Source organism: Mya arenaria, chromosome 16 (genome assembly GCF_026914265.1).
Source record: "Mya arenaria isolate MELC-2E11 chromosome 16, ASM2691426v1".
Taxonomy (NCBI): Eukaryota; Metazoa; Mollusca; class Bivalvia; order Myida; family Myidae; genus Mya; species Mya arenaria.
This window is the reverse complement of record NC_069137.1, coordinates 7942757-7955595: the sequence shown is the minus strand read 5'-3', so window position 1 is coordinate 7955595 and position 12839 is coordinate 7942757. Positions and strand designations below refer to the sequence as shown.

At 33.0% G+C, this 12839-nt stretch overlaps 1 protein-coding gene across 7 annotated transcripts in view; it reads left to right on the top strand.

The window, feature by feature from the left end:
* The window catches only part of LOC128221930 (uncharacterized), a 161580-nt gene that overhangs the window by 108560 nt on the left and 40181 nt on the right, over positions 1–12839 (top strand). For 6 of the 7 annotated variants that reach the window (XM_052930619.1, XM_052930621.1, XM_052930624.1 and 3 more), the window contains 9 exons: positions 4427–4593; positions 5653–5797; positions 6029–6120; positions 6602–6669; positions 7600–7932; positions 9719–9879; positions 10668–10735; positions 11707–11742; positions 12310–12490. In XM_052930619.1, the coding sequence (XP_052786579.1) occupies positions 5662–5797; positions 6029–6120; positions 6602–6669; positions 7600–7932; positions 9719–9879; positions 10668–10735; positions 11707–11742; positions 12310–12490 (1075 nt within the window). In that variant the 5' untranslated portion in view covers positions 4427–4593; positions 5653–5661. The remainder of the gene's footprint in view (positions 1–4426; positions 4594–5652; positions 5798–6028; positions 6121–6601; positions 6670–7599; positions 7933–9718; positions 9880–10667; positions 10736–11706; positions 11743–12309; positions 12491–12839) is intronic. The other variant, XM_052930620.1, reaches the window with a different exon arrangement.

Genomic DNA, 12839 nt, shown 5'->3' with positions numbered 1-12839 from the left:
CTATCGCAAGCTTTGAGGTATCTGATGTACTATTACAAGCTTTAAGGTGTCCGATATACTATCGTAAGCTTTAAGGTATCTGATGTACTATCGCAAGCTTTAAGGTATCCGATGTACTACTGCAAGCTTTAAGGTATCTGATATACTGTCGCAAGCTTTTAGTTATCCGATGTACTTTCGCAAGCTTAAAGATTATCTGATGTACTATCGCAAACTTTTAGGTTATCCAATGTACTATCGCAAGCTTTAAGGTATCTGAAGTACTACTGCAAGCTTTAAGGTATCTGATATACTGTCGCAAGCTTTTAGTTATCCGATGTACTTTCGCAAGCTTAAAGATTATCTGATGTACTATCGCAAACTTTTAGGTTATCCAATGTACTATCGCAAGCTTTAAGGTTATCCGATGTACTATCGCAATTTTAAAGGTATCTGATGTACTGTAGCAAATATTTAGTTGTCCCATGTACTTTCGCACGATTTAAGGTATCTGTTATTTTATCGCTGGCTTTGTGGTATCTGATGATATATCACAGGCTTTAAGATATACGACATACTATGGCAAGCTTTCAAGTAACCTATGTACTATCGTTAGCTTTGCGGTATCCGATATACTTTTTGTAAGCTTTAAGGTATTCTATATTATATCGTAAGCTTTCATGTATCCTATATTCTGTCGCAAGCTTTTGGGTATCTGATGTACTATCGCAAGCTTTAAGACATTTGTTATACTATCGTAAGCTTTAAGGTATCTGATATATTACTGTTAGCTTTCATGTATTCTATGTTTTATCGCATGCTTTAAGCTATTTTATGTTCTATCGCAAACTTTAAGGTATCTGATGTACACTCGCAAGCTTTAAGGTATCCGATGATATATCGCATTCATTAAATTATGTCATGCTCTCAATATCTTCATGACCTATCAGGGCAGCTGACCCATCACACACTGGCATTCCCTTATTTGACCTACTGTGGGGATCAAAACAGACGATGCTTTCTCTGTTTTTCATGATTGTGCATGTGTATACAGGACTGAAACATCCCATGGAAATTATGCATTTGGAAGAATCCAATTCTAATGTATCTGCAAGGGTAGCAAAAGGGAACTTCGGTTCTTTTCTATCTAAAGTTCAATGCAGTGGATGTTCCTTTACTATATATTAACGAAGTCAAGAAGATCAGGAATGTAATTTGTTGACCAGTATGGCCTTTTCAAATTGACATCGCTATAAATTTGTCACCACTAAATAAAATTTCATCCATCGTTTCCTGATTCCAGGTTTTGGTTGCATTGTATAAGATGTTACTAATGCGCACACCAAATTTTCGTAACCTTGTCTCCATCTGTTACAAAACACTTTGCTTCATTGATGCCTAGTAGCTTTTGCTTGGATCATGATGTGAAATCTAAAGATTGATTACAAAAAAGACTGACAAGAACTGTATTTGAATCAGCATTATTTGATTACCAACCATTTTGACTTATCACCTTCTGCAAAAAAAATTATCCAAATCACAACAGTTTGCCTTTAGTCTCTTTTTTTCTACAAATATTTTATTTCCAATACCACTATTATATACAATAAGCTATTTTAACTGCTATGGTATAAAAGTATAAGTAAGTCTCATTTATTTATCAAAATGCTACCAAACATATCCTATAAGTTTGATAAGTAAGTTATGGAACAAGTCAGTTTTATTAGGATAAGACTTCATTCAGTTAAGATGCTACTGCAATAACTTATATCGCCTCAGAATATCAAATATTAAGTTATCATTTAACTTTTTAAGCACAAGTTACAAAATATAACTGGGATAGGGAATACTTCATAAGAATTAAAAAATAATAATAATTAAAAACACCTAAAACTGTTATCTTCAAATGGCGCGTAAATAAATCTTTAAAATTCTTTGGATTTCATATTTTTTAACATGCACATGTGTATGTTTACTGTTGTTGTTTTCTTTTCTGAGAAAAGTGAAATCACAGCACTATGACATCATTTTTATGACATCATTTTGTTGAAATTCATTGAGTTACTATAGTGTTGCATTTTTTATTAATCGAACTTGGCATAGTTTTTAGTGCAACACTGTATGTATCTCAAGTTACGACAGTTTTGCAAAAATGAAAAAAGAAAAATTAAAATACGACTTTTGGACAACTCTTTATCTTGGGTAATTAAAATTCAATATTTGCAAAAATATTTCTATGACAGATGGAAAACTGTTAAAGCATGTGAAAAATGCCAAAATATTATTTTGTGAAAAAATGGAGTTACGACATTATTGCGTTGAGCAATCAAATGCACACTAATTTTCTAGAAAAATGAAAAACAAACTTCAATACGTGAATATGATTTGTATCCATTACATTAACAACACACGTCTTACGGAAGCACATCTTGTAGCTAAATGCAAATGGGATTATTTCACCATAGGTCAAAGGAGTGTTTTATTGAAAGTATCGAATAAGAGACGAAATTAATACAATGTCAAAGTCTGTTTAGCACACGGTTTGCTGTTACCATGCGCGGAAAAACATGATATCGCCTTACGGGGGCTAAATGCAAATGACGTAATTTCATCTCGTATAAAACAGGTGTTAAATTATCAAGGTGTTACTTCTACATGGAATCTATATATCTTAAAAGTATGAATAGCAAAGCTTGTTTACAAACAAAAAGCAGTAATAAAAAATATGTTTCACTGTAAACACATACCTTCCAAAATGTCCAAGTTTCAGAAAGTACCCAATTCTGCTGGTAGATGTCAAATGTTATTAAACAAACACACGACATAACATTTCCGTTTCCGAATTTGATATACTAACTTTCCTTTTCTTACCATGATCCAGAATGTCATTATATTTCGATTGTAATACATGTTATAATCAATATTTTAAATGCATGTACAAGCACAATGTTGCCTATTTATAATTTAAAGTTAGTCCGTGTTTTAAAACAAATACAATGTACACCTTGCCACATAACTATTAACCTGTATACCAAATCAAATCAATTGATCAAGCTATTATTCAAAAACAGACCATATTGCTTATTTTCTTCAAAACTTTGCCGTTTACTTACCATTACCGAATCCATGTCAACATGAAAATTCCTTCCTAACTTCTTACATACAAATTATCAATTTTACCAACTGTACTATAACCAGTGTACCGGACTGTACTTTAGTTGAAGCCGTACAGTTACGACATTAGAATCAAAAACATGTTTAATATTGTTACTTAGCAAGTGATCATTACTCAAGGATGGCTTTCGTTATGAAATGATATTCTGTTAAACACATTAGTATGCGGTTCTCATAAATAATAATTACCTATGTTTCCAGCAAAGTTATGCAATTCAATCTTGCTTCCTACGCAATGGTTTTAAATGGATATTTACGTAAAACATCATATGTTTCGGTCCTGTAACCCTTCGGAAACCCATCTTTATAAAATATATCAATTTTATTTTCTAATATTTTAGTTAGAATTAGATTGTACAGATAATTGTTTTATTACTCATCTGTTCCGAATTGCCTAATTAATTGTAAAACTATAAACACTGTTTATGCTGTTTGCATGTTCCTGTTTGAAAAAAGGAAATCAATGAATGTTTTTGTTTTGGCGTTGTCCGTCCGTTCGTCATTCCGTCCGGAACCATATCTTGTTAAAAATATAAGTCGTGTCATCTTCTCTTTATATTCGTTAAGAAGGTAGGTTATAGTCGACTTTAGGTTTTGTGTTTTATTTCCACTATTGCAGAAGTATATTCTTGCATGGACTCAACCGTGTATTCATCCTTCGACTTTTCTACCTTGTCTAAATTCTAAGTTTCTTTCCTAGCAACTTCATCACCCTTTTTTAGAACTATATGTGTATGTCGTGCGTGTATCGTGTTTGTGCTGCTTTAATTATAGCTTGTTTTAACTTGTTGTTGGCAAGAACCGATTCTTGTTCATACGTTTTACTTTTCTGCGCTCACAATGTTTTCAGCTTTAAATAGTTTGCTCTTACAAGCTGCATAAAACCGCTATGTGCTAACTTTTTTATAACACCTATTTATTTCTACTTTGGTTTCTTCAAACTGATTAATATTTGATGTTTTATCTTCTCTTTTGGTAGCGGACAACAGTCAGAAAAAGTTTATTATTTGTATGTTTAAATTCTCAAATAGAAGACAATTAAGTTCAATCATGCATTTAATGTCTTTGAAATTATGTTTTAAGCTTGAAAGCATGTTTACATCTATATCAGACGTAACATGGTTATGTTATATGAAAATGGGTTGGATATGACTTTAAATTTGAGTATACGGCTAAGCTGAAAATATGTTATTAACAGACGTGGCATTTAGTTTCAGTATTTTGTATTAAACCAAATCCTGGTAAAGGGTTAAACATGTGGCTCTTATTGCAGGTTGATTGCAGCTCCTAGTGGCGTTTCCTGTTGAGTTCGGATTACCAACATTTATTGCCGAAATGAAAAACAAATGTTCCCGCCTTATTAACATGACATGCCGAACACTCTAAAGTCCTATCAATGAAAGGTTAGATTCAACAATATCATCTATGTCTTCCGAACAGGTAAATTATATCATAAGTATAAGTTCTTGCTTGCACTGGATTATTTCAATGCAGGATTCTAGGCATACAATATCATGAATATGTTACAACTCGTATTAATTATTCCAGAAACGCAAATTAAGCAATATTGGGACGTTTTATCTCATATTCATACAATATGAAATTTTGGACTTATGTTCAAACTAAAGCGGATTTTTGGATTACGGTTCAAAATGAAAAGAAGTAATATTTTCAAGGATGGCGAAGAGTACCATTTCCTTTATGTTGTATTTATGTATCTTAACACAGTTCATAGTGAAATACAATAACGGTTACATAGTAATATATATGCAAAAAGCTACAGAAACATGCTCAGTAGCAAAAAAATTAAAAATAAACCCGGTTTAGTGGCAATGGGCGAACACCAAATACATAGAACACAAATTCACAAACAAGAAACATAGAACAGCACACAACTCTACAAACAGCACAGTGCATAAATACTATATATAAATAATTGGTATGTTTATCAAGAATTGTTAGGTACCGCCTTGGAACGGTCAGTAAAATGTAAATAGTAAGTCACCATGTATAAGATGCGTACTCTAGAATAGCTTATAAATTTGTCATGCTCATGAAAATGTTAAAACATGTTATTTGTTGTGAATTGATTTCTACCAATACGACTGTTTTTGTTATGTTATGATGTTATTCTTTAGCATGCATATAAATACTCGTGAAGAAAATAAACAGCTTTGGAAAAAATGTTTCCGTTGCATTTCGTGCACACATGAATGGGTTTATATGTTTTGTGTATACTTTGTTTAACTTTATTCTTTATCGTCCTAAAATTGCTGGCTCTGTTAGGGCTTATATCTTTAATTTAGCGCTTATTGATAAATATAGGCTTTATTTTGCTGTCGCGTATGAATGAGCTAATTTGAAATGACAGTGATCTTCTTATATAATGAACAGCATATGTATTTGTATTTCAGCTTTTAATTGAATTGTAATGATGTCATTCATTGCTTAAATTAAAAAAAAAACTGAATAGTAAATAAATATATTTCACTTTTGAAGTGAGTGATAATGGATGAGCTTCTAGCATTCAACGGAAAAGCTGGGAAGCTCAATGAAGGTGTATTTACAAAGTTGAAATTACTATGCCACCATGAGAAAGCAAATGAAGGACACACTCAACAAGGCAATGAAACAACGCTTGTGTGTAAGTAGACATAGTAGAGTTAAGTAAACAAGTTCTTGTTTGTATTAGTAAAGCATGAGGGAGATGTACATGTTGATTGTTTGGCATATGATTAACAAGATGCAATATTTTTTTTACCAAAAAGGGTTCTGTGTTAAATACTTGAATATACCCACGCATTAAATAAACATAGTTACCAGAGTGTTAAACAGACAATGTTACCAACGCATATTCCCATATTTTTATGTGCAGCAAAAGGTGATGTTCCTTTGTACGACACACGTCTTGTTATACGCACGGTGGAAAAACCTTGGGCGGGTGATCTCTCTGAGGAAGAAATAGAGGTATCAGCTATTTAACCTAACATCAAACATGGCGTAATGTTTACAATACTTTAATTTCAAGGGTTTTGTACAGTGCAGTGATATAGTTTGCCATTTGTCCGTTTGTCCGATTTAACAAGCCACTGATCGAGCTGAAAGTAGATTCCCTTGATTGGTATACGTCAAGCTTAGTATACCGCACGATATTTAGTAGATTCACCATTTGTTTTCGCCTTTGTGTGTCAAGATATTCACAATAAGGTACAACACATGAAATATATAGAATAATCTAATATCTCACTGAAACATGACAGCTTTTCGTGCTCTCACATTTTCCTAGGTCTAGAGATACAAATTTACGTATTTATATTCAAGATAAATCTGCACTAGAATTTGATCAATCTTACATTAACCAACACTAGCGATGTATTTTGGAATTATAACAACTGGAATGATCTAAATAAACATGTGTGATGTACATAAATACTTACATGTGTTTCAGAATAACCTGGAGCAGACAATTCTACATTATGCAATCGTTCCCCAAGTGGCCTACTACAGAAATGAACAGTAATGTTTGCTTTACTTTATCTTGTTATTCGTTCCCTAAGACACCTACTATAGCAATAGACAGTAATATTTGCTAAACTTTATCTTGCCTATCACTCGCAATGGGGCCAGTACTACATAAATGAACAGTCATAATTGCTATACTTTATCATGTAAAAATTCCCAAAGTGACCTACTGCAGAAATGAACAGTAATAGATGATATACTTTATAATGTAAATAGTTCCCCCAAGTGGCATTGTAGAGAAATAAACAGTTATATATGCTATACTTTACTTTTACTTGTCAATAATTCCCAAAGTGACCTATTACAGAAATGCACTAATATATTTGCTATACTTTATTTCGTAAGTAGCTCCCCAAATGGCCTACAGCAGAAATGAACAGTAATGTTGTTATGGTTAAACTTGTAAATAGTTCCCCAAGTGGCCTACAACAGAAATGATTAATATTATTTGCTATCTTGAACATCTTTCGACGGAATCTGTCTCAAAAACAGTCAAACACGAAGTCATTTGAGGAATATTGAAAAACATACATGACCAATATATAACTTGATAACAGGCTCACTGCATCCCCTAGTTGTATTCAAAACTTTGTGTTTGTAAACCAATGCGGAGCACCCAAGTGGTATCAAATGGCTTTGTTTACTATATTGATTAAACTCATTTCAAAACGCACGAATAGTAGTCGAATACACATCTCTGCTATCGTACGTAAAAATGAAACTGGTTTATAAGTGGTACATACTTCTCAAACTTGAGAACTTGACAAGTTCTTTGTTAAATTAAAGAGAGAGAGAAATTGTAAAGAATAACTTAAACATTCAGAAGTAAGTCCATGACTTTTCGTCTAAAAAGTGTAATGATCTGGAAGATTACTTTCTATTCGTAGACAATTAAACCTAAACATTTATATTTGTTATTGTTAGGACTGTAAGCTTCGTCGCACCATTATTCGGAGGGGGGACCTTAGATGAATTAATACCGAAAGAAAGAGATAAAACAGCAAAGATCGAAATGAACAGACCATCTAAGAGAAAAGCGGAAATAGAAGCGGAAAGACCATCTGAGAGAAAACGGGAAATAGCAGCGGAAATACCATCTGAGATAAAACCGGAAATAGCAACGGAAAGACCATCTGAGAGAAAACAGGAAATAGCAGCGGAAAGACTACAAACGTTAGAATGGAAGGATAAGTTACGAATACTTTACCAAATATGCCGTGCCATTGAATATCTTCATCAGCCACCAAAATGTGAAAGGTCAGTGCCACACTTATGCATGTAACATCATTCAAAACTTTAATAACGTGTTTATACTTTACAAAAGTAAAACTAAATAGCTGTACTAAAATACATTGATTTATGCATTCTTAATATTGTCTTATCATACATGCAATAGATCGACTCAATCATTTTTTTTTATCTGAGATGTGAATTTACACAAGACGAATGTTGATGCTAAGCATCAAAGACGCGGCTGAATAGGTTTTATTGAATATTAATATCTATCTTTTAATGTTCATGAAACATTCTGATTAAGTTTCATGAATATTATACCAAACACAATGCTTCTAGTGTGTTCCAGATTGGACTTAGTCACTTAGTTTTTGACCCCATGTGACCAACCTTTACAAACGGTCGATCATAAAGTCATGTGACAATACATACAATTGTTAACATTCCGAATAAACATGGACATATCCGAACTATGACGGTTTAATCAACTTTCTAGATCGAAGCTATTCGGTAGTCTTCGGCATGCGTAAATTATTTAGACTGGTACCTTGCATTATCACCGATACAATTATTGGTGTCGAATCGATTCGACCGAGATATCATTTCGGCCTGATCCTTTTCGGCCTACTTTTATTCATTAATGTTTGTTTCAAATCGTGTGAATTACGCTTTGAACTTTCATTTCATATCAGTTAAATTTATATTGTGTTAATTTCGTTATTGCGACTTATATGTGTTAGTAAAATCGTGTAAATTAAGCTTTGTACTTCCATTTCATATCACTGAAATTTAAAATAGTCAATTAATGTCGTATTAAGGCACTTATATTTGTTATCAAATGCATAATTTAAACTATTATTCACGATATGCCCGTAATTTCTCACATGCTTATTTACTACCACAGCTTGTATATAAATCGTTCACAGAAAGTAAATTTCTAAAATAATGTACTCGTATGACCGGCGACCAGTCAATTCAAAGGCTGTCAGACTTTTCAACCCCAAGACTTTCAAAACACTTGGCTGACAGAAATAATAGGGATTGGAAAAGTATTTAATATAAGGGTTTAACAGTCCTCAATATGGCTATTAAAATATTTCAACTAGGGGTTGAAAATTCCAAACAGGTAGGGGTTGAAAGTCATGAAAATAGGGGTTGAAAAGTCTTTAATATAAGAGTTGAAAAGTCTTCAATATGGCTATTAAAATAGTTCAACTAGGGGTTGGAAAGTCTTTGATAAAGGGGTTGAAAAGTCAAAACAGGTAGGGATTTAAAAGTCTTTAAAATAGGGGTTAAAAAGTCTGCGTTTTGAGAATGGGTTGAAAAATCTTTGGGTTGAAAAGTCCTGCTCCCCAATACAAAAACGCAGATAATAACTTTTTTTATTTCTTGTTTTAAACATTAGGCTTATTCGTTTTATATGAGGTTTTGGAAATTGTACACGCATTAAAACAGTTATTGATGACAAATTATAAGTAAAGTTGAATAAAAGTTGATATCATTAACAAATCTTTTTTTTCATAACTAAAATTTATCCGTATACACTTCCCCATTGACAATTGCAAACATGTATCCCTATAGACGCTGCCTCCAGGCCGCGTCTAATCAAGATAACAAAAACTTAAAGCGTTAAGGTTATTCAACAATGGCTTTTTTGCAAATAATTGTGACAACCATCATACAAGAGTGTGTCGCTTTTTTATGAACTGCAGAATGTAAGCGCACTAAAATGACTTGCCGTGGTAACAATTTAATTTAGAATCGAGTGAACGTCTCCAAAATACATCTATAAATATATTTAATTATTCAGAAAACCTGTATCTCACGGCAACATTTGCATCCAAAACGTTCTATTGGATAAGAATAAGAACGCCCGATTGTTATTCCTTGCACCAAAATCCGTCAAAGGAGGAGTTGGGGAGGAACAGTTTCAAGAGGACAAAAAACACGATGTTCAAACATTCAAAGAAAGTATGAACCGCTTACAAATATAAACATTCTACCTTTCGATTAAATTTAGAGTTTTATAAGTAAAAAAATGTACGTGAACTGCTGCTGCTGCTGCTGCTGCTGCTGCTACTGCTATTACTACTACTACTACTACTACTACTACTACTACTACTACTACTACTACTACTACTACTACTACTACTACTACTACTACTACTACTACTACTACTACTACTACTACTACTACTACTACTACTACTGCTTTTGCTGCTGATGTTGCTACTGCTACAATTACTCATTATTCTGCTACTACTACAACTACTACTACTACTACTACTTCTTCATTCACTACCCCTACTACTACTACTACTTCTTCTACTACTACTACTACAACTACTACCTGTACTTCTACTACTACTACTACCACCACCACCACCACCACCACTATTACTACTACTACTACCGCTGCTACTTCTGTTGATGCTACTGCTGTTGCTGCCGATGCTGCTACTGCTACTACTACTACAACTTTAACCACCCCCACCAACACCACCAACACCAACAACAACACCACCCCACGACCTCCACTACCAACATTACTACTACTACTACTACTGCTACTACTACCACGTCTACTATTACTGTTACTATTGCTAGTGTATTTTTTCTGCTTTTTATCCTAGTATATATACTTTTAAAACACCATAAACATTACTGCAGCCACTCTACTGCAATCGCGACTACTACTACGACATCGCATGTAAATGATATATTCGTCTGTCTTGAATATGTTTTGCTTTTATCTGTAGTGGCACACGACGTCCTTATACAAAGTGGGAAGGAAGCAACACCAGATGTTCTTGCACATATAAAAAGGGTAAATATGAACTCATCTCATCCTTATTTTCGTTGATTAATTGATGATACAAATATAGCTCTCTATCCGTACGCTTTTAATTCAATTTAATCAACGGACATGAAACGAGAAATTGAAGAGAAAATGTTGACACAAAAGGGTGGGTGGTTTTAGATAAGGCTAATATTGTCATGTTGCTGATAAGGGTTCGGACATGTGTCAGCTTGAGTATTTAGAATATAGTTTAAAACAGCATCAAACTACCTGATCATCCCATCGCGGTAATCGAATGTTTAAAGGGACTATACATCAGATTGGCACCAAAATGTTGTTTTTTTCTGTGACGAATCTCAAGACGATTATTTAATAAATGTTTTACTCTTTGATATCATAATTGTAAACAAAAATACCAAAATGTTAAAAAAACACGAGTCGGAGACCGGGTTCGAACCGGTATCGCCATAATTGCAGTCCAGTGTTGTATTCACTCTGCTACGAAAGTTTACACTAAACGCTGAAAATTTAAGCTTTACACCTAACTTGGTAATATCACGCGATAACATCGACTAGCCAATCACGCAAAAGGAATAAATTCTACTAGTTAGACATACGTATTTTTTTCTTTAATGGAAAAATATGAAAAAACAGCGAAAAGAAATTAATTGTAAACTATGTGGTACTGCAGTTAGTAAGTGTCAATGCATTGTACACATCGATACCAAATTAATGTCAGTTTTCGACAATTTTCTTTTTTCGCTTTTTTCATCATACGGAGTGCAGCCCCTTTAATATAAGCATATGTTGATAAATATGTGTTCTGTCTTTTTCGGTAATTGTGTTCTAGTTTAACTCTCGTAAAAGTATTGATAAAATTTTATCCATTTGAATCTTAACAGAGTTTTGTTAATCGAAATTGGCATCATCCCGTAGGATTGTGTGTATTATTAACAAGGTTCCAGACATTTGGAAAGTTTTTATTTTGACATTTTCAGGCTGTTACGATGACAGATATAAAAACAGAATTAGAGGTAAGAATATTTGTCTTGAATCATGTACAAATTCGAATGGTGCTTCGATATCCTTTTTATTCATATTAGATTCGATCCGATGGGTGGGTTATAGAGGAAATTGGCATGCTATATGTTCATAGCCAAACTCTGTAATAGGTAGTAGTGATTTAAACTGATTTGATAACTACATAAAACGAAAAAAAAACGTAAATATTTAGTCATTTGATTGCTTTAAACACGCTTTGTTGTATCTGGTTTGCAAGAAAATAGTGAATTTCAAATTACCACGACTTTTCGTTAATTTACATAGAATCATCGTAAGTTCGTGAATGTAAAAAACTGACAGCATTCCTTTTCTGCAGCAATATTATCACTCAGTAAATATTAAATGTCATTTACTGATGAATCTTCGATACGTTTATATAATAATAATACTAATAATAATAATAATACTACTACTACTACTACTACTACTACTACTACTAATAATAATAATAATAATAATGATAATAATAGTACATGTAATAATAATAATAATAATAATAATAATAATAATACATGTAATATTAATAATTTCATTATCAGTCGGATCTCAGAAGAGAGGATATCAAGTACTGGACTCCATCGCAAGACGATGGAAAAAAGAAAGACGACGATGGAAGAAAGAAAGACGACGATGGAAAAAAGAAAGACGCAGATGGAAAAAAGAAAGACGCAGATGGAAAAAAGAAAGACAAGTGTGAGATTTGCTGCGTAAATAAGCACGGTATGGTATAGCTATCTTTTCTATTCACAATAAAGTATGTTATTTTAAATAACGCCTCATTTCCCATGCATTTGCGACTTGTGACCTACCTTTAAGAGTTTAAAAAACATTATTAAATAAATGGTGAAAACAGACCGCAATACTTCAATAAAATAAACATCCTTAACAAACTTTGAAGGGAGTTTTGTTAAATATGCATTAGCTTATACAAAAACAACTCGGAAAATAGTTTAAAATGTTAAATGATAACTTTGAATGGAGCATAGAGAGTCTAGCCCAATTCCCAATGCGTCTCAATTACACCTTTTTTATTTTTCAAGATACTTCGTGTCAAGTTATACAAATTGTA